Raw genomic sequence first — 27,103 nt, 5'->3', positions numbered from 1 at the left:
ATCTAGCTAAAGGTTAGCTAAAAGTGATGGATAAAGAGTTGAAATACACCGTTCGTAGCTATACCTACGAAAAGTAATGCGCTGTAATTCATAAATATATCTCACAAAATCACCGCTGTGCAGGGGGAGGTCGAGGTCGGGATGTATGGGTTGGTCAAAAAACACCGGACTCTAACGGGATCTCCCAGGAGACCAATGTTCAAATCCCGTGTGAAACCAGAAGTCAACGTGGATTTATTTGTCACGTAACTTCCGTACTTAAGTTACGTCACTTCCAAACCTCCATCTTTTCCTAAACCTAACTAAATAGTTTTATGTTGAAAAGACCGGAGCGAAGGTACAGTAGGTACTTGTACTGTAGGAAAACGCACGGAAAATGAGAAATAACGTTTTGTAAAAAATCCTATGAACCGTTGTCTGAGGATATGTTGCTCAGTTGTACGTTTCCAAAATCTTAGTACGGATGATAATATTTATCAGTGGCAGTTAAACAATGCGTGGTCTTTATCACCCTATTTTTGATCCATATGATTGTCCTTTCCTTTTGTTCAGAGTAATCAGAACAAATATGTTTAATATAAAATACCTCAGTTTATTGACCTGTAGAAAAGAACTACCTCATTAGACCTCCTCTCAGGCTCAACCTCTGACATCACTTCCTGTTAATGTGAAAGGAGTTCTGCAGCTGATGAACATCATCGTTTAGCTGATGGAAACATGTGTTTGTTGTTTAAAGTTAACAGAATGATCTGACAGCAGCATTCAGTCCAACATGAACGTCTCTCAGTCTCATGTTGTGTTTTCAGTCATTTTGTCAGATTTCATTTTCAGATCAAACTCCAGGCAGCGTTGTCGCTTAGCAACAGAGTCGACTTCCTGGAAATAAAAAAAACGTGAATCTGAAAATAGATGCAGAGCAAACAAGAGGAGAACGCCTCGGCCTCCGTTCAGAAGTCCATTCAGATATCTGCTGATTCTAATAGGAGTCACTCTGAGCAGCAGCTTCACCTGTCTGCTGCTGGAGAGCTTTTATTCTGAAGGATGAGGCTGTTTCCTGTCCTCTTCATGTTGACACCATGGTTTACATGCTCTGTTTCCTGTCTGCAGACTGGTGACCTGAAGAAGAAGCTGAGCTGTAGAGACAAAACCAACTGTGAAGATGTAAGTCGACCTTTTTCTCATTTAAAGCGTTAATTTGTATTTTGTCCTGCCGAAAAAATCATCCGCCAATTTTTAGATTATTTTCTTCACACAAACAGAAAACATTGTTTTAAGAGAGCTTCAGTTCAGTTTTGTGTTTATTTATAGTTTGAATCAGATAGTTTCAGACAATCTGTTGAAGCAAAATGTAGTAAATGAGTCAGCAACAAATATAGGAGAACATAACAGAACAGGTAAATAGTCATGAGAACCATTACAGATGTTCACAAAGAATTCAAGAATATGGTAAAGGGATAAAGAAAGTAATGGATAAACAGTTGAAATAGTTGACGTTAGACTAATCTAACCTGATAGTCTAAGACCTGTCTAAGGCCAAGACTAATCTAAAACTAAGTTTATGATACTGGCTCTTTAACCTAACCCAATTAACAACCCTTTAAATGTTTTTACTGCCTCTTAATGTTGTAATTAGATTCAAACATGGACGAATTACGCTTGTTTTGTGAGGATAACCAGGCCTGTTTGAGACAATCGATGTGAATAACTATATTCCAGATTCATGAGTCATTTTCTGTTACAAAATACAGATATATAGATCAGATAAACCCGGTGATAATCAATAAATAACAAAAATAGGCTCAAAACAAAACGTGAGAAAACACATTTTTGTCCCTTTAATGAGATGAAATGTGTCTCTGACCTGCTTCAGCAGTCGCGTCCTCTGACCGAGGAACTGATACCTGATTCCTCCAGGTTATCGATCAGACTATTGATCACCAGGAGCCATTAGATTGTAATTGATCTGTCTCCAGAGACGGACTGAGATCAGTTTCATCACATGATGAAGGGAGGCTGAGCTGTTTGGGTTTAGGACACAAGAAGACTTTGGTGTCTCTCAGCGAGGGCTTTTACTACGGCCAACATTTTAAAAATAACTTCCACCAATCACACACACAGAGAAGAAGAAACACAGAGATTTACAGTGATTGGAGTACTTTTACACTGTTATATACATTAAGGTATCTGAATACTTCTTCCACTACTGCTACCCATGAAGAAGACTTAGTATGAAGGCTGGAGGCGTCCTTCTTCTCCTCGTGACCAGAGCTCCCAGTCAGACTGAACCAGTCAAACACATCTCATCATAGATTAATTATTCAGTGACATCAGACACCAGCAGAGATCAATACAGGAGAGTTAAACACAGTCTGACCCCAAATCTGACCAAACCTGCAGAAAATCTGAAACTCTGTCGACAGAAATATAAAAAGATTACGACATAAATACATTCATTCTTTATTTTACAGGTCTAGAAAGAACTCTGTAATTAGCAGAATACTTCTTCCACCTCTGGTAATTACATATTAATATTAAGTGTTTGATTAGTACACTTCCAATTAATGAATACCAGTTAATTGCAGTGTAACCTGGAGAGTGTTTTAATCAGAGCTGAACCGTCTACAAACAATTCAACAATAAAATAAAAAATAATAATAAATTATTACATTAAATAAATAAATAAAAAGAATATAAAAACATAGTTCTTTCCATGAAACTTCCTCTGAAATGATGTGGAAATCTACTTTTAAACATTTAAAACGTTGGATGTTGCAGTAAACAGAAAGAATGTATTATTTTTTTTGTTATTTTATTTTAAATAATCAGTAAATTCTATCTGTGTTAATGTTAATATAAATATAAATTTGTAAATATTTAAGAAATTAAAGAAAAAAATCCAAAACACAAAATCTAGGTTAAAAATCAGATTTAAAATACTTTTAATTTAATATAATTTAAATACTACAGTATTAAATATTATTCATAGCAGGAACCCTGTAGTTTAACCACATATTATTATTATTTTTATTTATTATTTAGGTTATTTTTGGTCAGTAGCTGGTTAAAAAGAGAGCCTTAGGTATACTGTTGTAAACTATTCTGCATGTTCTGTAATTTCTGGTTTATGTTTGTTCTTATTATCTGCAGCTTTCTGACTGTTTCCAACCATATTGTTATATGTTGATTGTGTTTATGTTTTAGTTTATGTGTCGACTCAATACTTTGCCATAATGTAATTCTGTCTGGAAGTTGTTAATTTAGATTATTTTTCCTTTAATTTGTCCAGATTCATTTTAAATATATTATCATTACTGTTATTTATATGTTTATTTTTATATAAATGTCCGTTAATCTCCATGTTTTTTGTGCCTCTTAAAAATAAGATGATGCATCTGAACGGGTTTATCCTGTAATTATATTTAAATACCAGTATTACTGTATAATAATGATGATAATAATAATAATGTGTGTGTTTCAGGTGTTGATCGCCGCTGCAGAGCCCTGAAGACCAACAGATACAGACATGATCCCTTTTTCTCCCTGAGGTACAGTGTGTGTGTCAGTGTGTGTGTTTCAGTGTGTGTGTTTCAGTGTGTGTGTCAGTGTGTGTGTGTGTCAGTGTGTGTGTTTCAGTGTGTGTGTTTCAGTGTGTGTTTCAGTGTGTTTCCCGTCACTGACCGCATGTTACCCAGACGTCCACGTGTGTGTGTGTGTGTGTGTGTGTGTGTGTGTGTGTGTGTGTGTGTGTGTGTGTGTGTGTGTGTGTGTGTGTGTGTTGGACAAAGCTGTGGACTCTGGAATAATCTCTTTGTGTCCGTCGGTCACATCAGACAATACAGAACTGGCAACCCAGCAGCTGCAGCAGAGCGTGCACACTGAGAGAGATGTTAACTGTTAACAAACACTCTGGTTCTCTGTCCTCTCCAGATGTTCCAGATGTTTCAGATCAGTTTCATCTCTCTGTGTGTGTGTGTCCAGTACAGAGATACGGGTTTAGCCTAGCTTAGCACAAACACTGGAAGCAGAGGCAAACTGCTAGCCTAGCTCCTCCACCTTCTAACAACTCCAAATCATTTGGACATTTTACAGTTTGTTGACTGAATGAATACATAAGTAAATACATATATTCAAAATAAATATATCATAAATAAGAAATAAATGCTAAATATGTAAAAAATAAATACAAAATGAAATCAATACATAACAAATAAATACAAAAAAAAAATTCAAAAACAATCAATAAATTAAAAATGAATGCAAAAAATAAAAAATAAATGCAAAAATAAATCAAATTAAAAATAGATGCAAAAATAAGTAAAGATATCAGACATGTATTAAACATATTTGCAGATTTTAAGAGTTATAGATTTGTTAGATTACAATGTAATCTATGAACTATTATACTGCAGATTTAAAGATTTAAATATTATTAACTATGAAAAAAATAATTAAAAAATATACTGTATATATATATACATATATATATATATGTATATATATATACATATATATATATTGTGAATTTTATTTAAAGGTCTCATTGATGACATTTTTATGTAGACGAATATATTAAAAAAAATAATACCTCCACAGAGCTTTTAAAAAGGAGCCAAATAAAATTATGGCTTTTCCTGAAAAAATTATTATGATTGTAAATTAATCATTTTAAAATGTTGGCCGGTCCAAAATGAATGTTTATTTTATCTCTGTTGAAGATATCTGACGTTTGGTTCCCTCTTCTAACGAGGTTTGTGAGCTAATAGTGAAACGATGTCACGAGGTTTCTCTGGGTCGACAGGTAGTGTAGAAAAAACAGATAAATGTCTGATTGACGGAAAGCGTCTGTCAACGACTTGTTGTGAAGTGAATGCAGTGAAATGGAGGAGCGAGAATCAGACATCTAGTGGCTGAATGTTATCGATGTTATCAACAGCACCTTTAATGAATCTGAAAACCTTTCACGGACCCCTGGCAGAGAATCACTGCACTGACATATCCAGACTAAATCTTAAATTAGACGACTCTTCTTACACTTAATTAAATAACTTTATTCAGACTGTTACGAACAGAGAGTCATCTTCTGTGGATGTAACACTGGCTGAACTCTGGTGTACAGTATGTAAAGCTCTGGTCCTGTCCGACCACAGAGAGCCTCGGCAGCAGATTTCTGTTTTCCAGCTGACTCACGAACCACACACACACACACGCGCACACACACACACACACACACACACACACACACACACACACACACACACACACACACACACACACACCTTCTCCTGTTACCAGTTTGTCATTTACCTGCAGTAATATAATAAATCTATTTAAATCTGTAATATAACACCTTGTTATGTCTGTGTCTCTCTCAGGAACTGACCAATCAGCAGTCAGGATGATGCCCAAGGTAAACACCGTCTTCACCTCCCTGCGATGTTCACAGGAATCTGGTTAAAGTGTCGTCATGTTGTGACGGTGGAGTCTTCTTCTATTGTTAGCTCCTCACAGAGTCAGATATTAATACTGATGCATCATTCCTTCTGAGAACACCTTAAAGGGATAGTTCAGGTGTTTCTCAGCTGGGTTGTATGAGGTACTTCTCCATAGTAGATGTATTATTACAGTAGATGACGGTGGGCGTGCGACCAGCATCGGGAAACAGACAGGAGCACCGACACCAGAGCAAAGCAATACGATGCTGAGTACAGGGACGACAGAAAAACGTATTTTAGCCGCCTAAAAGAAAGCCTCAACTAACAAAAATCAATATCCGTTTAAGTTAGGGATGCACCGATACCGATACCAGTATCAGGTATCGGGTCCGATACTGTGCTCATGTACTCATACTCTCAAAACGGCTCCGATACCACTTTACGGCAGCGTGACGTTAACCTCTCGTCACCATCTTGCGGGTACTATCGCACATGCTCACGCGCCACCTCCCCGACGGTGCGGGCAAGACGGGCCGGTGGTGAGCCTGCCGTGTGTCGCTCACTCCCTCCAGCTGGCTGTTAACGAGGCTCTTTAGGCTCAGAGAAGTACTCGTATCGGTACTCGGTATCGGAGAGTACCCAAATGTAAGTACTTGTACTTGTACTCTGTCTGAAAAAAAGTGGTATCGGTGCATCCCTAGTTTGAGTGTACGTTATATTTAAAATATTTAAGAATGCGTGACTTTCGGACCAGGTCAGACTAGCTTGTCATGAAGGAGGCTAAATAACGCTCCGAGCTTTAGCTTCAAATAAAACAGAGAATGATCATCATCCATTCCTTCATTAGCTCGTCCATTTGTCTTGATACCAGTTTGTGGTTGACCTCTGATCCCTGTGTGTGTGTGTGTGTGTGTGTGTGTGTGTGTGTGTGTGTGTCTCTGTGTGTGAGCAGCAGCTGGCTCAGACGTCTCCAGGCAGCGTGTTGTCTCTGAGAGGCTCCAGCGTCCCAGGATCCCCTGCTGCTGCCATCGTGGTGAGACTCACACTCTCAGATCAGATCAAGTCATACAGTATTATCCTTCAGATTAATCTTGAGGCAGTAATCTGTAATCTGTAATCTTCCCCCCCTCCCAACCCCCCTCTCGACCAGGCCAGGGTGGAGGACGGCATTATCGGCTATAAGGACCTGGCAGCGTTACCGAGAGACAAAGCCATCCTGGACATCGAGAGACCAGATCTGATGATCTACCAGCAGCACTACAGCTACAGTCCTCTGGAGGTGATGATGAGGATGATGAGGATGAGGATGATGATGAGGATGATGATGATGATGGTGATGATGATGATGATGATGATGAGGATGGTGATGATGATGGTGGTGATGATGATGATGGTGATGATGGTGATGGTGATGATGAGGATGAAGATGAGGATGATGATGAGGATGATGGTGATGGTGATGATGAGGATGAAGATGAGGATGGTGGTGGTGATGATGATGATGGTGATGATGGTGATGATGAGGATGAAGATGAGGATGAGGATGATGGTGATGGTGATGATGAGGATGAAGATGAGGATGATGATGAGGATGATGGTGATGATGAGGATGAGGATGAGGATGATGATGATGATGATGATGGTGATGATGATGATGATGAGGATGGTGATGATGATGATGATGGTGATGATGGTGATGATGAGGATGAAGATGAGGATGATGAGGATGATGGTGATGGTGATGATGAGGATGAGGATGAGGATGATGATGAGGATGATGATGATGATGATGATGATGATGATGATGATGAGGATGATGAGGATGAGGATGATGATGATGAGGATGATGAGGATGAGGATGATGATGATGATGATGATGATGAGGATGATGGTGATGATGAGGATGATGATGATGATGATGATGGTGATGATGACGATGATGAGGATGGTGATGATGATGATGATGGTGATGATGGTGATGATGAGGATGAAGATGAGGATGATGATGAGGATGATGGTGATGGTGATGATGAGGATGAAGATGAGGATGATGATGAGGATGATGATGATGATGATGATGATGAGGATGATGATGATGATGATGATGATGAGGATGATGATGATGAGGATGATGATGATGAGGATGATGATGATGATGATGAGGATGATGGTGATGGTGAGGATGAAGATGAGGATGATGATGAGGATGATGATGATGATGAGGATGATGATGATGATGATGATGATGATGATACTGCTGTAGTTGTTGAGCTCATTCTGAGTGTTTTTAATCTGTTTGTGTCCTTTCCTCCTCAGAGGTCCTTGTCTCCTCGCTCCTTGTCTCCTCCTCCCTCCCCCGAGGTAAGACTCCCCCCCTCTATAAAGCATCATATAGTTCATCTTCACTCTTGACATCCTGATGTTCATGTTCAGAGAGACATTATAATGAGCAGGTCAAAGGTCAAAGGTCAGAGGTCAAGGGAACGATACTTGTTCCCTTGTTTCTTTTCCTCTATCCTTGTTTCTTCTCCTTTGTCCTTGTATCCTATCCTCTGTCCTTGTTTCTTCTCCTCCTCTATCCTTTTTTACCTCTCACCTTCTTGTTGTTTCCTCTCCTCCATCTCCTTGTTTACTCGCCTTGTTTCCTCTCCTCCTCTATCTTCGTTTCCTCTCCTTGTTTCCTCTCCTCTTCTATCCTCGTTTCCTCTCCTTGTTTCCTCTCATCCTCCATCCTTTTTTCTTCCATCCTTTCTTCTCTCCTTGTTTCCTCTCCTCCTCTATCCTCGTTTCCTCTCCTTGTTTCCTCTCCTCCTCTATCCTTGTTTCCTCTCCTCCTCTATCCCTTTTTCCTCTCATCCTCTGTCCTTGTTTCCTCTCCTCATTTCCTCTCCTACTTTATCCTTGATTCCTCTCATCCTCCATCCTTTTTTCCTCTCCTTTCTTCTGTCCTTGTTTCCTCTCCCCTCTTTTCCTTTCCTTTCCTTATTTCCTTTCCTTGACTCCTAGTTGATCAGAGGTTTTATTGATATTTAAACTCATCGATCACAGAGGAAGTTTTCTTCTTCACTTTACTGAAACGTAATGGAAGTACATTTACTCAAGTACCAACTAGAGGTACTGGTACTTCACTGGAGTATTTCCATGTTATTCTACTGTATACTTTATACTCCAGTACATCTCAGAGGTTACTATAGTACTTTATACTCTACTACATCTCAGAGGTTACTATAGTACTTTATACTCTACTACATCTCAGAGGTTACTATAGTACTTTATACTCTACTACATCTCAGAGGTTACTATAGTACTTTATACTCTACTACATCTCAGAGGTAACTATAGTACTTTATACTCCACTACATCTCAGAGGTTACTATAGTACTTTATACTCCACTACATCTCAGAGGTAACTATAGTACTTTATACTCTACTACACCTCAGAGGTTACTATAGTACTTTATACTCTACTACATCTCAGAGGTAACTATAGTACTTTATACTCTACTACACCTCAGAGGTTACTATAGTACTTTATACTCTACTACATCTCAGAGGTAACTATAGTACTTTATACTCTACTACACCTCAGAGGTATCTATAGTACTTTATACTCTACTACATCTCAGAGGTAACTATAGTACTTTATACTCTACTACATCTCAGAGGTAACTATAGTACTTTATACTCTACTACATCTCAGAGGTAACTATAGTACTTTATACTCTACTACATCTCAGAGGTTACTATAGTACTTTATACTCTACTACATCTCAGAGGTATCTATAGTACTTTATACTCTACTACATCTCAGAGGTAACTATAGTACTTTATACTCTACTACATCTCAGAGGTTACTATAGTACTTTATACTCTACTACATCTCAGAGGTTACTATAGTACTTTATACTCCACTACATCTCAGAGGTTACTATAGTACTTTATACTCTACTACATCTCAGAGGTAACTATAGTACTTTATACTCCACTACATCTCAGAGGTTACTATAGTACTTTATACTCTACTACATCTCAGAGGTATCTATAGTACTTTATACTCTACTACATCTCAGAGGTATCTATAGTACTTTATACTCTACTACATCTCAGAGGTAACTATAGTACTTTATACTCTACTACATCTCAGAGGTAACTATAGTACTTTATACTCTACTACATCTCAGAGGTAACTATAGTACTTTATACTCCACTACATCTCAGAGGTAACTATAGTACTTTATACTCTACTACATCTCAGAGGTTACTATAGTACTTTATACTCTACTACACCTCAGAGGTTACTATAGTACTTTATACTCTACTACATCTCAGAGGTTACTATAGTACTTTATACTCTACTACACCTCAGAGGTAACTATAGTACTTTATACTCCAGTACATCTCAGAGGTTACTATAGTACTTTATACTCTACTACATCTCAGAGGTAACTATAGTACTTTATACTCTACTACATCTCAGAGGTAACTATAGTACTTTATACTCTACTACATCTCAGAGGTAACTATAGTACTTTATACTCTACTACATCTCAGAGGTTACTATAGTACTTTATACTCTACTACATCTCAGAGGTTACTATAGTACTTTATACTCTACTACATCTCAGAGGTATCTATAGTACTTTATACTCTACTACATCTCAGAGGTAACTATAGTACTTTATACTCTACTACATCTCAGAGGTATCTATAGTACTTTATACTCTACTACATCTCAGAGGTTACTATAGTACTTTATACTCTACTACATCTCAGAGGTTACTATAGTACTTTATACTCTACTACATCTCAGAGGTATCTATAGTACTTTATACTCTACTACATCTCAGAGGTTACTATAGTACTTTATACTCCACTACATCTCAGAGGTAACTATAGTACTTTATACTCTACTACATCTCAGAGGTATCTATAGTACTTTATACTCTACTACATCTCAGAGGTAACTATAGTACTTTATACTCTACTACATCTCAGAGGTAACTATAGTACTTTATACTCTACTACACCTCAGAGGTATCTATAGTACTTTATACTCTACTACATCTCAGAGGTATCTATAGTACTTTATACTCTACTACATCTCAGAGGTATCTATAGTACTTTATACTCTACTACATCTCAAAGGTAACTATAGTACTTTATACTCCAGTACATCTCAGAGGTATCTATAGTACTTTATACTCCACTACATCTCAGAGGTTACTATAGTACTTTATACTCTACTACATCTCAGAGGTAACTATAGTACTTTATACTCTACTACATCTCAGAGGTTACTATAGTACTTTATACTCCACTACATCTCAGAGGTTACTATAGTACTTTATACTCTACTACATCTCAGAGGTATCTATAGTACTTTATACTCTACTACATCTCAAAGGTAACTATAGTACTTTATACTCTACTACATCTCAGAGGTATCTATAGTACTTTATACTCTACTACATCTCAGAGGTAACTATAGTACTTTATACTCTACTACATCTCAGAGGTAACTATAGTACTTTATACTCTACTACACCTCAGAGGTATCTATAGTACTTTATACTCTACTACATCTCAGAGGTATCTATAGTACTTTATACTCTACTACATCTCAGAGGTATCTATAGTACTTTATACTCTACTACATCTCAAAGGTAACTATAGTACTTTATACTCCAGTACATCTCAGAGGTATCTATAGTACTTTATACTCCACTACATCTCAGAGGTTACTATAGTACTTTATACTCTACTACATCTCAGAGGTAACTATAGTACTTTATACTCTACTACATCTCAGAGGTTACTATAGTACTTTATACTCCACTACATCTCAGAGGTTACTATAGTACTTTATACTCTACTACATCTCAGAGGTATCTATAGTACTTTATACTCTACTACATCTCAAAGGTAACTATAGTACTTTATACTCCAGTACATCTCAGAGGTATCTATAGTACTTTATACTCCACTACATCTCAGAGGTTACTATAGTACTTTATACTCTACTACATCTCAGAGGTATCTATAGTACTTTATACTCCACTACATCTCAGAGGTTACTATAGTACTTTATACTCTACTACATCTCAGAGGTAACTATAGTACTTTATACTCTACTACATCTCAGAGGTTACTATAGTACTTTATACTCTACTACATCTCAGAGGTATCTATAGTACTTTATACTCCACTACATCTCAGAGGTTACTATAGTACTTTATACTCTACTACATCTCAGAGGTAACTATAGTACTTTATACTCTACTACATCTCAGAGGTTACTATAGTACTTTATACTCTACTACATCTCAGAGGTTACTATAGTACTTTATACTCTACTACATCTCAGAGGTTACTATAGTACTTTATACTCTACTACACCTCAGAGGTATCTATAGTACTTTATACTCCACTACATCTCAGAGGTTACTATAGTACTTTATACTCTACTACATCTCAGAGGTAACTATAGTACTTTATACTCTACTACATCTCAGAGGTATCTATAGTACTTTATACTCCACTACATCTCAGAGGTTACTATAGTACTTTATACTCTACTACATCTCAGAGGTAACTATAGTACTTTATACTCTACTACATCTCAGAGGTAACTATAGTACTTTATACTCTACTACATCTCAGAGGTTACTATAGTACTTTATACTCCACTACATCTCAGAGGTTACTATAGTACTTTATACTCTACTACATCTCAGAGGTAACTATAGTACTTTATACTCTACTACATCTCAGAGGTTACTATAGTACTTTATACTCCACTACATCTCAGAGGTTACTATAGTACTTTATACTCTACTACATCTCAGAGGTATCTATAGTACTTTATACTCTACTACATCTCAGAGGTATCTATAGTACTTTATACTCCACTACATCTCAGAGGTTACTATAGTACTTTATACTCTACTACATCTCAGAGGTAACTATAGTACTTTATACTCTACTACATCTCAGAGGTTACTATAGTACTTTATACTCTACTACATCTCAGAGGTTACTATAGTACTTTATACTCTACTACATCTCAGAGGTAACTATAGTACTTTATACTCTACTACATCTCAGAGGTAACTATAGTACTTTATACTCTACTACATCTCAGAGGTTACTATAGTACTTTATACTCCACTACATCTCAGAGGTTACTATAGTACTTTATACTCTACTACATCTCAGAGGTTACTATAGTACTTTATACTCTACTACATCTCAGAGGTATCTATAGTACTTTATACTCCACTACATCTCAGAGGTTACTATAGTACTTTATACTCTACTACATCTCAGAGGTAACTATAGTACTTTATACTCCACTACATCTCAGAGGTTACTATAGTACTTTATACTCTACTACATCTCAGAGGTTACTATAGTACTTTATACTCTACTACATCTCAGAGGTATCTATAGTACTTTATACTCTACTACATCTCAGAGGTTACTATAGTACTTTATACTCTACTACATCTCAGAGGTAACTATAGTACTTTATACTCTACTACATCTCAGAGGTAACTATAGTACTTTATACTCTACTACATCTCAGAGGTTACTATAGTACTTTATACTCCACTACATCTCAGAGGTTACTATAGTACTTTATACTCTACTACATCTCAGAGGTAACTATAGTACTTTATACTCTACTACATCTCAGAGGTTACTATAGTACTTTATACTCTACTACATCTCAGAGGTATCTATAGTACTTTATACTCTACTACATCTCAGAGGTAACTATAGTACTTTATACTCTACTACATCTCAGAGGTTACTATAGTACTTTATACTCCACTACATCTCAGAGGTTACTATAGTACTTTATACTCTACTACATCTCAGAGGTATCTATAGTACTTTATACTCTACTACATCTCAGAGGTATCTATAGTACTTTATACTCTACTACACCTCAGAGGTATCTATAGTACTTTATACTCTACTACACCTCAGAGGTATCTATAGTACTTTATACTCTACTACATCTCAGAGGTAACTATAGTACTTTATACTCTACTACACCTCAGAGGTATCTATAGTACTTTATACTCTACTACATCTCAGAGGTATCTATAGTACTTTATACTCTACTACATCTCAGAGGTAACTATAGTACTTTATACTCTACTACACCTCAGAGGTATCTATAGTACTTTATACTCTACTACACCTCAGAGGTTACTATAGTACTTTATACTCTACTACATCTCAGAGGTATCTATAGTACTTTATACTCTACTACATCTCAGAGGTATCTATAGTACTTTATACTCTACTACACCTCAGAGGTATCTATAGTACTTTATACTCTACTACACCTCAGAGGTATCTATAGTACTTTATACTCTACTACATCTCAGAGGTATCTATAGTACTTTATACTCTACTACATCTCAGAGGTTACTATAGTACTTTATACTCTACTACATCTCAGAGGTAACTATAGTACTTTATACTCTACTACATCTCAGAGGTAACTATAGTACTTTATACTCTACTACATCTCAGAGGTTACTATAGTACTTTATACTCTACTACATCTCAGAGGTAACTATAGTACTTTATACTCTACTACACCTCAGAGGTATCTATAGTACTTTATACTCTACTACATCTCAGAGGTATCTATAGTACTTTATACTCTACTACATCTCAGAGGTAACTATAGTACTTTATACTCTACTACATCTCAGAGGTATCTATAGTACTTTATACTCTACTACACCTCAGAGGTAACTATAGTACTTTATACTTTATTGTGTATCAGACCTCTTTATTGCAGCCTTCAGATTAACCCTTTCTGTGATGTTCCTGTGTGTCTGCAGAAGGAGTCCAGGGAGTGGCTGGAGAACCGTTCTCCTGGAGGTTCCTCCTCTGGTTCCACCATCCAGACCAGCAGAACTCACAGCACACACACACCACCCACACCTCCAACACCACACACACCACACACACCACACACACCACACACACACTCCTCTGGTAACAAGAACTCCATGCAGCACTTCCACCGGCCCGGTGAGGACCCGGTCTGTCCTTTATACCTGTATTTACTAGAATGATATTACATATATATATATATATATATATATCATATTTTATGTCACCGTATTGTAGATATAAAAGTATATCAGTGTGTATTTTGGTATTTAGTCCACCAGAGAGCGCTGACAGGTTCATATTTACACTGTAAAACGTTGTCACTTTTCTTTATTAACCCACATTTAAAGGATCTTTATCAAACAAGTCTGTTCATGTTACTGGCTGATGTAGTTTCTCTTCCTCGTCTCCTCGTTTCCTCTCCTTGTTTCCTCTCCTACTTTATCCTTGTACTGTTACTGAAGTATTTCCTCTACCTCGTCTCCTTGTTTCCTCTCCTTGTTTCCTCTCCTACTTTATCCTTGTACTGTTACTGAAGTATTTCCTCTACCTCGTCTCCTTGTTTCCTCTCCTTGTTTCCTCTCCTACTTTATCCTTGTACTGTTACTGATGTATTTCCTCTTCATCTTCCCTTCTTCTTCTTTTTCTCTTTCTGTCAGAAAATGGCTCCAACATCTATAAGAAGCCTCCCATCTATAAACAAGGTGTGTTCCACTCACATTAAACACATCGAGAACATTATGGGATGTTTATGATTGGTCCAGGTTTTAGTAAACCCTCAGGGTTACCATGGAAACGGAGTGAAGGGATTGGAAGAAACTTTAGATTTTGGCTGCAAAATACATGGAAATATAAATGAATGGTCTTCATTTGTTTTATTTTGGTAAATGACTCAAACAGGATAATGACCTTTGAGCTGTTCATTATCAGGGAAGTCCATTATTCTTTACATATTACTCTCTGAGATGTACTGGAGTATAAAGTATACAGTAGAATAACATGGAAATACTCCAGTGAAGTACCAGTACCTCTGATCTTTACTTGAGTAAATGTACTTCCATTACGTTTCAATAAAGTGAAGAAGAAAACTTCCTCTGTGATCGATGAGTTTAAATATCAATAAAACCTCTGATCATCTAAGATCAATCAAGGAAAGGAAACAAGGAAAGGAAAGGAAAAGAGGGGAGAGGAAATAAGGAGAGAGGAAAGGAGAGGAATCAAGGATAGAGGAGGAGGGGAAACAAGGAGAGGAAACAAGGAGAGAGGAGTAGAGGAAACAGGTATAGAGGAGGAGAGGAAACGAGGAGAGGAATCAAGGATAGAGGATTGGAAACAAGGACAAAGGAGATGACAGGAAACAAGGATAGAGGATTACAGGAAACAAGGAGAGGAAATACGGATAGAGGAGGAAAGGAAACAAGGAGAGGAAACAAGGAGCAGAGGAGAGGTAAAAAAGGATAGATGAGGAGAGGAAACAAGGACAGAGGAGAGGAAACGAGGACAAAGGAGAGGATGGGACACAAGGAGAGGAAACAAGGATAGAGAAGGAGAGGAAACAAGAAAAAGAGGAGAGGTAAAAAGGGTAGAGGAGGAGAGGGAACAAGGGCAGAAGATAGGAAGCAAGGACAAAAGAGAGGAAACAAGGATAGAGGAGAGGTAAAAAAGGATAAAGTCAGAATAGATGAATGTCGGTCAGGTAGACATGATTCACTGCATTTAATCAGCTTTACGTGTGTGTGTGTGTGTGTGTGTGTGTGTTATACGTGTGTCCGTGTCCTGTGTGTGTGTGTGTGTCCTGTGTGTGTGTGTGTGTCCTGTGTGTGTGTCCAGAGGGTTGTGTGTCCTCTGCGCTGCCTCAGGGGAAACACATCGAGGATCTGATCATCGAGTCCTCAAAGTTTCCAGCCGCTCATCCTCCAGATCCCAACCTGCCCTCCAAGATCGAGACGGACTACTGGCCCTGCCCCCCCTCCCTGGCTGTGATTGGTACGACCCGGACCGACACACACACACACACACACACACGGAAACACACTTCGTGCTGCCTTCAGGGTGTATTACAAAAATGAGATTGTCACATTTTCATCAGAGGATCCTGTTCAGCTGTTAATCTGTTAATCACAATATTCACCTCTCCTCTTGATTCCTTTCCTCTCCTCGTTTCCTTTCCTCTCCTCTTGTTTCTTTTACTCTCCTCTTGATTCCTTTCCTCTCCTCTTGATTCCTTTCCTCTCCTCTTGATTCCTTTCCTCTCCTCTTGATTCCTTTCCTCTCCTATTGTTTCCTTTCCTCTCCTCTTGATTCCTTTCCTCTCCTATTGTTTCCTTTCCTCTCCTCTTGATTCCTTTCCTCTCCTCTTGTTTCCTTTCCTCTCCTCTTGATTCCTTTCCTCTATTCTTGTTTCCTTTCCTTTCCTTTCCCTTTTCCTTTCCTATCCTTGGTTCCTCACCTTTTCTTTCCTTTTTCATTTCTTTATCTCCTCTCCCGTCTTTTAATTTCCTCTCCTTGTTTCCTTTACCTCTCCTCTTGTTTCCCATCCTTTTCTCTCATTTCCTTTCTTTCCTCTCTCCTATTTACTTTTCCTTTCCTTTCCTTTCTTTTCCTCACCTCCTCGCCTCTCTTTTTATTTTATTTTTGTTTACTTTCCTTTCTCTCCTCTTATCCTCTCTCCTTGTTTATTATCCTCTGCCTGTTTCCTCTCCTTGTTTCCTCTCACCCATCCTTGTTCCCTCTCCTTGTCTCCTCTCCTCTTTAACCGTGTCTCCTATCTTCTCCTCTCCTTGTTTCCCCTCATCTCCTCTCTCTCCTTGTCTCCTCTCCTTTCCTCTCCTCTCCTCTCCTCTCCTCTCCTCTCCTCTCCTCTCCTCTCCTCCTTGTCTCATCTCCTCTCCTCCCCTCTCCTTGTTTCCTCTCCTTGTCTCCTCTCCTCTCCTCTCTCCTTGTCTCTTCTCCTCTCTCTCCTTGTCTCCTCTCCTCTCCTCTCCTTGTCTCCTCTCCCCTTGTCTCCTCTCCTCTCTCCTTGTCTCCTCTCCTCTCTCTCTTTGTCTCCTCTCCTCTCCTCTCTCCTTTTCTCCTCCCCTCTATCTCCTTGTTTCCTCTCCTTGTCTCCTCTCCTCTCCTCTTTCTCCCCTTGTCTCCTACCCTGTCCTTGTCTCCTCTCCTCTCCTCTCTTCTCCTTGTCTCCTCCCCTGTCCTTGTCTCCTCTCCTCTCCTCTCCTCTCCTCTCCTCTCCTCTCCTCTCCTCTCCTCTCCTCTCCTCTCCTTGTCTCCTCTCGTCCCTCTAGAGAAGGAGTGGAGGAAGAAGGATCAGAGGGATGAAGATGAGGAGGAGGAGGATGGAGAGCTGGATGATGAGCTGTGGGGACTCAGAGCGCTTCAGAAACAAGAACTCAACAAGGTGAAGCAGAAGAGACCTGGAAGAGACCGTAGAGGACCAGATCTGGACCAGGGGGGCCGGTAGAGGACCAGATCTGGACCAGGGGGGCCGGTAGAGGACCAGATCTGGACCAGGGGGGCCGGTAGAGGACCAGATCTGGTGCACGGGGGCCGGTAGAGGACCAGATCAGATTATAACCTCTGTCTCTGTGTCTCTCTGTCTCTGTCTCTCTGTCTCTCTGTCTCTGTGTCTCTGTCTCTCTGTCTCTCTGTCTCTGTCTGTGTGTGTCTCTCTGTCTCTCTGTGTCTCTCTGTCTCTCTCTCTCTGTGTCTCTGTGTCTCTGTGTCTCTGTGTCTCTGTGTCTCTGTGTCTCTGTGTCTCTCTGTCTCTGTGTCTCTGTCTCTGTCTCTCTGTCTCTGTCTGTGTGTGTCTCTCTGTCTCTCTGTGTCTCTCTGTCTCTCTCTCTCTCTCTGTCTCTCTGTCTCTGTCTGTGTGTGTCTCTCTGTCTCTCTGTCTCTCTGTCTCTCTGTCTCTCTGTCTCTGTGTCTCTCTCTCTCTCTCTGTCTCTCTGTCTCTGTCTGTGTGTGTCTCTCTGTCTCTCTGTCTCTCTGTCTCTCTGTCTCTCTGTCTCTGTGTCTCTCTGTCTCTATCTCTCTGTCTCTCTGTCTCTGTCTGTGTGTGTCTCTCTGTCTCTCTGTCTCTCTGTCTCTCTCTCTCTGTGTCTCTGTGTCTCTGTGTCTCTGTGTCTCTGTGTCTCTGTCTCTCTGTCTCTCTGTCTCTCTGTCTCTCTGTGTCTCTCTGTCTCTCTCTCTCTCTCTGTCTCTGTGTCTCTGTCTCTGTCTCTCTGTCTCTGTCTGTGTGTGTCTCTCTGTCTCTCTGTCTCTCTGTGTCTCTCTGTCTCTCTCTCTCTGTGTCTCTGTCTCTCTGTCTCTCTGTCTCTCTGTCTCTCTGTGTCTCTCTGTCTCTCTCTCTCTCTCTGTCTCTGTGTCTCTGTCTCTCTGTCTCTGTCTGTGTGTGTCTCTCTGTCTCTCTGTCTCTCTGTGTCTCTCTGTCTCTCTGTCTCTCTGTGTCTCTCTCTGTCTCTATCTCTCTGTCTCTCTGTCTCTGTCTGTGTGTGTCTCTCTGTCTCTCTGTCTCTCTGTGTCTCTCTGTCTCTCTGTCTCTCTGTGTCTCTCTCTGTCTCTGTGTCTCTGTGTCTCCTCAGATTCAGTCTAATCTGGGTAAAATCATCCTGAAGGAGGAGTTGGAGAAATCTGCAGCTCCTCTGAGGAGGAAGACTCGCTCGCTACCGGACCGCAGCCAACACGCCGGTATATTACTTACTATATTACTGACATCAACATGAGATCACTTAAAGGCAGGGTTGACGATGTTCTCCAGTAGATATCTGAGGGGGGCGTTGCCTTGGAAGGAGCCCCGAGGGGATGTTTAGACGGAGCTCCTGAGGCGATGCTACTTTCACATTATGCTAGCTTTCCAACATCGTCCACCCTACCTTTAAGTATCAAAAGTAATAGAACTCATCAGGCAGAATGGCCCCTGTCATTGTTGTGATGTACAAACATGTTAGCAGTACTTCTTTATAGTGTCGGGTATATATATATATATGTATAAATATACATATATATACATATATCATATTTATAATCTGGTTCGTATGTTTTGGTTGTAAAATCTTAATCTGAAAAGTAACTAGTAACTAAATTAAGTGCATTTAGCCAAGTACTGTACTTAAATACAATTTTGAGGTACTTGTACTTTACTTGAGTATTTCTGTTTTATGCTTCTTTATACTTGTGCTCCACCTAGTGGTCAGGACCACTACAGACATTTTATATTTAATATCACAGTAACGTTTAATATCACAGTAATATTTAATATCACAGTAGCATCTGAACACAGTGATTTATCTGTTCAGGTAAACGTTATTAATAAATCTGTGAACAGCTTCTTTAAGATATATAAATTCATTTAATAAGTAGTACAATAGATCAATATATAATTATATAATTTATTTAAAAGTGAGGAAGACGATAAACTCTGATGAGGAGAGTTATTAATATTCTTCTGTTTAATTATTCTCTTTGTCCTCGTCCTCTTCAGGATCCAACGCCTCCAGGTCCGTGTATTTCCCAGCATCCTCTAGGAGCGGCCTGTCCAGGGTGAGTCCTGCTGGACACAAACAGCCAATCACAGCAGAGTTTACTGAAGACGGTGATGATGATGATGATGATGATGATGATGATGATGATGATGATGATGATGATGATAATGAAGGTGTTTCTGTTGGTTTTCAGCTGCAGTCAGCAGAGTTCAGCTCCTCAGAGAAAACTCCTGCAGGTACCGAGACTCACATCACATCAGTCACATATTGTACACTTTATTTGTATTTTTATTATTATTATTATTATTATTATTAATAATAATAATAATAATAATAATAATAATTAATCTTTATCAGGTGTTCAGTTTAGCTAAAAGATAAAAAAGTTGAAGCTTAATATAATTCTGATTTTAATACTTGAGTGGTTCCCAAACTTTTGGCTCATGAGCCCTTGAAATAAAGTAAAATCTACTTTCATAGAACTATTTATTAATAATTTGTTTAATCTCATTGTTCTGTGATCAAATTTTATTGGTTTTAAAAATATGTATTTGAAATTATTAACAAAAGAATTACATAATTCAGAACAAAACATTAATTGAAAAAACTAAATATAAAGTAAAATAAAATAAATAAAAAATACAATTATATATGTACTACTACAACTATTACTACCATTATTATTATTATTATTATTATTAATAATAATAATAATAATAATAATAATAATAATAAATACCCTCCAAAAATACATAAATAAATGAATAAAATATAAATCATAAAAATATTACTAATACTAACATTATTTATACTATATTTATTATTATGAACAACAATAATAACAATAATTATAATAATAATAATAATATTATACATAGCCCCAAAAATATAAATAAAAAAATAAAAAAATAAACTAATAAAATAAAATAACTAAAGGTGACTCCCAGATCTCCCTGTATTACACCAGGGTATAATAATAAATACCCTCCGAAAATACATAAATAAATGAATAAAATAAAAATAATAAAATTTGTATTACTATTACTAATACTAACATTATTATTGTTATTATTAATATTATTACGAACAACAACAACAATAATAATGATAATAATAATAGACACACCCCCAAAAATATAAATAAAAAATATTTTAAAAAAAACATAATTAATGCCAATACACTAGGGGATAATAACAAATACCCATCAAAAATACATAAAGAAATTAATAAAATAAAAATAATAAAATATTACTTATATTAACATTATTTATATTATATTTATTATCATGAACAACAACAATAATAATAATAATAATAATAATAATAATAATAATAATAATAATAATAATAATAATAATAATAACAATATTATACATAGCTCCAAAAATATCAATAAAATATAGATAAATAAATTAATAAAATAGAATAACTAAAGGTGACTCCCAGATCTCCATGTTTAACACTAGAGGATGTGTTATGATCCAGTTAAATTACATAAAGTCTTGGAAAGAGACCTGAGAACAGCTGAGAGAATGAAACAGAAAATAAAAGCAGCATCAGAAACTGACTACGTCCTCCTCTTATAGACCGTCTATGATGTGAGTCGATAATAAAATCTACTAGTAGGTATAGCAGGGCCCTTCTGACCCACATCTATGAGTCTGATCACCACTGTTAATGCCCATTTAATGACCTGATAACAGTCTAATCAGCGGCCATACTCATGTTTAAATACATATTTATCATATTTAACATCTCCTGCTGAACTCTGTGAGGTTAAATAACATTTAACACTAAATTCTCTCTCTCTCTTCCTGCAGATCTTCAGGTACAGTCTGATTCATTCATCTTCAAATATCTTCTAATCATGAACACGTGTCTGTAATATTAATAATATATAATATATATGATATGTAATGTGTCAGAATGGAGACTCCAGGATGGACAGAGGGAACTCTCTCCCCAGCATGTTGGATCACAAGGTAACAGGACGAGATCACGTAGTCGAGCAGCAGCTGTAGGAAAGATCACAAATACTAAACTCGCATAATGTCAAAAATATAATGTAATATATTATATTATATATTATATATTATATAATATAATATAATATATAATATAATATAATATAATATATATTATATAATATATTAAGTATAATACATATAATAATATTAAATATTATATATAATATCTTATATTATATCTTATATTATATGTAATATATAATATATTATATATAATATTATATATAATATTATATATTATATTGTATTATATTATATATATTATACGTAATATATATAATATTATGTATAATATATTATATTATACATAATATATAATTTTATATGTAATATATATATAATATATTATATTATATACAATATAATATAATATATCATATAATATATTATATTATATACAATATATTATATATAATATAATATATTATATTATATATAATATATTATATTATATATTATATATAATATAATATATAATATATTATATTATATATAATATAATATATTATATTATATATAATATATAATATATAATATATTATATTATATTATGTATAATATAAAAATGTTAACTGTGAGGATCGTACACATGTAAGAGCAGAGGCAGATAGATATGTATGTATGTACATGCTTAAAGAATATGCTCAAAGAAAACAGCCCTATTGATCTGGTGATTGATTGATTAATTGATTGATTGATTGATTGATTGATTGATGTCTGTCTGTAGATCTGTCCCTATGAGGTTCTGGTGGTGACCCACAGAGGACGGAGCAAACTGCCCCCCGGAGTGGACAGAACCAGGCTGGAGGTAAGACCGTCGGCTTGTTGTTGGTTTAAACCGCAGAGTGTTCTCAGCTCGCCGCCTCCCTCTGACACTACTTCCTGTCTCTCTGTCTGTCGTCCTGCAGCGCCACCTCTCTCAGGAGGAGTTCTTCAGTGTCTTCGGGATGTCCATCGAGGAGTTCGACGGCCTGTCTCTCTGGAAGAGGAACAACCTGAAGAAGAAGGTCTGTCTCTTCTGACGCCAACGTCCCGCTGCTGACCCTGAAGGCACCACGGACTCATTATTATATCAGCACCGCCATCGTCATCATCATCATCATCATCACAGCCAGACGCTCAGCGAGACGTCTCGTTTGATTCACAGTGAAGGTTTGAGTGGTTTTAGATTCCTGCTGCACACGTCAACAACAATCCTCCTGCTGTAGAGCACAACGTCTGCTTCATAAGATTCACTTTCTACACGTCTGTGGGGAACTTCTTAATGAAGCCCTGAAGCTGCAGACTGAAGCTGCAGACTGAAGCTCTGAAGCTACAGACTGAAGCTCTGAAGCTGCAGACTGAAGCTCTGAAGCTACAGACTGAAGCTCTGAAGCTGCAGACTGAAGCTCTGAAGCTACAGACTGAAGCTCTGAAGCTGCAGACTGAAGCCTGAAGCTGCAGACTGAAGCCTGAAGCTACAGACTGAAGCTCTGAAGCTGCAGACTGAAGCTCTGAAGCTGCAGACTGAAGCCTGAAGCTACAGACTGAAGCTCTGAAGCTGCAGACTGAAGCTCTGAAGCTGCAGACTAAAGCTACAGACTGAAGCTGCAGTAAATATTGTAATATTCCAGCTTCAGTCGGGCTGTAAAACAAACATTCCTGCTGACTCTGAGTCAGTTTCAACACAGATCTGAAGCTGACTGTAGGAATAAACCTGTCAGCGTTCCTATTGGCTTAGCCAGCTATGATGTCATAATGACAGCACCTCTTTCCCAGCACCTAAAAAGCAAAAACAAGGAGACGGTTTGATCACAGTCTGATGTTTAACATCGTTTAACAGTTTATAAAAGAGACACAAGAAGACTTTCATTCATTACTTTATAACTTTTGCTCCAGACCCTTTAATCATCCAGCGGTCTCCTCCTCCTGCAGTCGTCTCCAGCGGCGTAGGGGTCGGCTAATCTGGTCCCGTTGGTTCATGTTAACTTTCTCCACTCCCACTGGTGATCCTGGAGAGAGAGTGACGGCACATGTTGAGAGAAACTAGGATTTTATTCAGACATTGTTAAAAAAAACAAGACAACAATAGTTGCTAGTCAGCGTTAGCTAACGTGTTCAGAGAATTATTCTGCCTCCACTTAACACGCTAAACACGTCACCATGGTAACACGTCACCATGCTTACTAACACGTCACCATGCTTACTAACACGTTACCATGGTTACTAACACATCACCATGGTTACTGACAGAGAAGAGGGCTATAAATGATCTAAAGTTGGTCCAGCCTCCAGAGAAAGATTTAATAATGACAAAACACTCAAATAAAGATTAAATCAAACTTCGTATCAGGGCGGAGCAGTCAGCGCTCAGCTCTGATTGGCTGTGACCAAACTGTCCCCTCCTTGTTGTTCCTTTAGTTAAACAGCTCTATCCACTGCCCTGTTATATCTGAGCACACGCAGCGTAGAAGAACAGTAATAACCTTCAAACCAGCGACCCGGAGCAGCGACCCGGAGTGACTCCGTCTTTGGCTCCGGTTTGTCCCGTCAGCAGGTCGTTTAGATATTTAGTGTTGCTTAGTGACCAAATGATGTGCAGCTATTTTATAACAACACATAGAGAAGTGGCATGTTTGTTATTAAAATCAAAATGAAAATGTAAAAAAAGAAAAGTGAATTATATCAAAACATGAATGTTGAGAGAAGAGAAGAAGAGAAGAGGACACATTTTACTGGACTTTTTCTGATGTCTCCAAAGCGAAGGAGGACAGAGGCATGATGGGAAATCACTGGAGAACATCTTTAACTCAAAATGAACTGAACATCTTCGTCATTAACACACATAGTTATAATATATCTAGAAAGTATTAATATCCATCAGCATCATATCTGATAACTTCTTCAGCACTTTTAACATATTCAAAGCAACACAGGCGTCGAGTTAACGGACATTTAAAGGTCTTTTATCTTTTAATAAATCTGTTTAATACAACGACTGTAAACAGATGAGACGGTTGTTGGGCTCATCACATCCTCCATGAAGAGGAGATCATGTATTTAGTTTGTAGATGGTTCATGCAGTATAAATATAATAATAGTAATATTAACAGCTGGAAGTTTATTGTGAATATTATTCAGAGTCCGACGGTCTGCTCTCAGGTTGTTTACAGTCGTCATGTTTCTGTATTAATGTGATTTATTGAAGGTAAAATGCACCTTTAAATCTCAGCAGCTCAGACCTGTGAGGCGTTTAAGGACAGCTCCGTAGAGGCCGTCAGAAGGAATTCACTCAAATGCTGCAAACGCCAAAATCACCGCCGCATCACACACCGCCACGTCTGCCTCGCCACCACAAGCTTCCTGTGTCTGTTGAAAAAATAAAAGACTGAGAAACACGAAGATGTGTGAGCTGGAGCGAGCCGGCCGGCGAACATCGGTCACTTTACGTTGATGACTTCCTTTCTTTCTTCCTTTCTTTCCTTCTTTCTTTCTTTCTTCCTTTCTTTACTTCTTTACTTCCTGAGGAATGATTCTGAGAGGATTCACGCTTTGCTCTGATTGGTTGAGTGTAGTTAGAAACAGGAAGTGGGTTGCTGTGACTGACACCATGATGACACAAAGATTGTTCCATCTTTCTTTCTTTTTGTACATTTGAAAGTGTTTTTTCTTTCTTTCTTTTTTTATTGAGTTATTTTAACACGCAGGGCGACTTCGTGGTCACCGCCAACGAGTCAAACGATTTAACGGCTGCATGCGTGATGTCATGATGATGATGTCATATTTATAATAGATTTATATAATGACACTGGCAGGTAGAAGGTTCCCGTCTCAGAGGCACGACAGGCTTTACTCTGGATTTGAACCGACGCTTTTTTGGACTCTGAGGTCAGATTAAGGTCAGACTAAGGTCAGACTGAGGTCATACTGAGGTCAGAGGTCAGACCAAAGAGTTTAGAAGCAAAGAGATGAAACTCTGGTGTGTTTTTTTTTTACAACAACCGCCATTTTGGACTGAAAACGCTTATTATATTTATAATATTTGTATTGTTCAACACAGGACATTTCAGTAGAGACATTAAATATGACAATAAAATATAAATCATTTAGTTGTACGTCTCTTTGTAGGCGGACGTTTTACTGGCGTCTGGTCGTCACTTTCAGTCCAAAATGGCGGAGGCGTAGCTCTGCTGCTGGGAGCTGATGTTACAACGGAACGCCCAATTAGCGGTCAGAGAGGTCAGAGGTCATACTGAGATCAGACTGAGGTCAGACTGAGGTTAGAGTGAGGTCAGAGGTCAGACGGATGTTAAAGGTCATATTGAGGTCAGACTGAGGTCAGACTAAGGTCAGAGGTCGTTGGCGGTGACCGACCTGTCGGAAGCCGCCCTGCTGCTGTACATACTGAACCACTGAATGACAATATAACTCTTGTTGTTGTTGTTGTTTTCATATCTGGATGCAGTTGCTGTAACAGATGAATGGTGATGTGAATGATAACAAGGAGTTACAATAAAGAGCGTTTCTATTTGCTTTGAGGAGTCAACATTTCTCTACTCTGTTTTTACCTGATCATAAACAAACAAACAGGACGTAATAGTGCATTATTGGAGTGCTATAGTGAGTGTTAGTGGCAGCAGGACGGTGGATTAGTGGGATTGTGTGTGTTCATGGTGTGAAACACTCAAAACAGACTATTAGAAAGCTCAATATAGTCGTTATTTTTTCACTCAGATTTTTCACTACAAAAAAAATAGTAAAAATGATTCACAGTATAAAAATAACAAAAAAGAAAGGTTAAACAAATGGACCAAATTTGAAATGTCTAAATATTCTAATAGTTTTTGCCAATTTATATATTTTTTTTGTTTTAAGATTTAAATCGTAGTGAAATATGTTTTAAAATCAGTATATTTAAAAGTATAAAAGGAGGGTATTCTTTTAAGCTGTATCATTTTATCGATATAAGATTTTGCTAAGATTTGAATCTAATTAATTATATAATTTCATCTGTGAATTGTTAACAGGGAGTAATATCTCAGTCTTTGATAATATTATATCTTTTTAATTTTTATTTTAGATGTTCTTCTGTAAATTAAAATGAAAAGAAGCAGCATGAAAACAATCTACAAACACATGTTTAATAGTTTCCCCTATAGATACTCCTCTGTTCCCATCTGCAGTACCAGTGTTCGTCCAGCAGAGGTCGGTGGTGGCGCTGCAGGCAGAAAACAAGCACAGTGTTCCCGTAGGAGGAGACAGCAG

At 37.8% G+C, this 27,103-nt stretch overlaps 1 protein-coding gene across 3 annotated transcripts in view; it reads left to right on the top strand.

Annotated features, from left to right (window-relative positions):
• Window positions 1-26,370, top strand: part of LOC141770034 (dematin-like) — a 38,224-nt gene extending 11,854 nt beyond the window's left edge. The window contains exons 2-18 of one of the 3 annotated variants that reach the window (XM_074639634.1): window positions 1,108-1,161; window positions 3,479-3,545; window positions 5,373-5,407; window positions 6,385-6,465; window positions 6,583-6,711; window positions 7,749-7,793; window positions 14,297-14,489; window positions 15,011-15,055; window positions 16,182-16,337; window positions 17,636-17,748; window positions 18,932-19,037; window positions 19,831-19,889; window positions 20,025-20,067; window positions 21,653-21,660; window positions 21,758-21,814; window positions 22,587-22,667; window positions 22,768-26,370. In XM_074639634.1, the coding sequence (XP_074495735.1) occupies window positions 5,396-5,407; window positions 6,385-6,465; window positions 6,583-6,711; window positions 7,749-7,793; window positions 14,297-14,489; window positions 15,011-15,055; window positions 16,182-16,337; window positions 17,636-17,748; window positions 18,932-19,037; window positions 19,831-19,889; window positions 20,025-20,067; window positions 21,653-21,660; window positions 21,758-21,814; window positions 22,587-22,667; window positions 22,768-22,881 (1,242 nt within the window). In that variant the 5' untranslated portion in view covers window positions 1,108-1,161; window positions 3,479-3,545; window positions 5,373-5,395 and the 3' untranslated portion in view covers window positions 22,882-26,370. Of the gene's footprint in view, window positions 1-1,107; window positions 1,162-3,478; window positions 3,546-5,372; window positions 5,408-6,384; window positions 6,466-6,582; window positions 6,712-7,748; window positions 7,794-14,296; window positions 14,490-15,010; window positions 15,056-16,181; window positions 16,338-17,635; window positions 17,749-18,931; window positions 19,038-19,830; window positions 20,068-21,652; window positions 21,661-21,757; window positions 21,815-22,586; window positions 22,668-22,767 lie in introns of all 3 variants that reach the window. The other 2 variants (XR_012594375.1, XM_074639632.1) reach the window with 2 other exon arrangements.
• The last annotated feature ends 733 nt before the right edge of the window (window positions 26,371-27,103 follow it).

Source organism: Sebastes fasciatus, chromosome 6 (assembly GCF_043250625.1).
Source record: "Sebastes fasciatus isolate fSebFas1 chromosome 6, fSebFas1.pri, whole genome shotgun sequence".
NCBI classification, from domain to species: domain Eukaryota; kingdom Metazoa; phylum Chordata; class Actinopteri; order Perciformes; family Sebastidae; genus Sebastes; species Sebastes fasciatus.
Note: the sequence above shows the minus strand (reverse complement) of the source record. Positions and strands in the feature narration are given on the sequence as shown.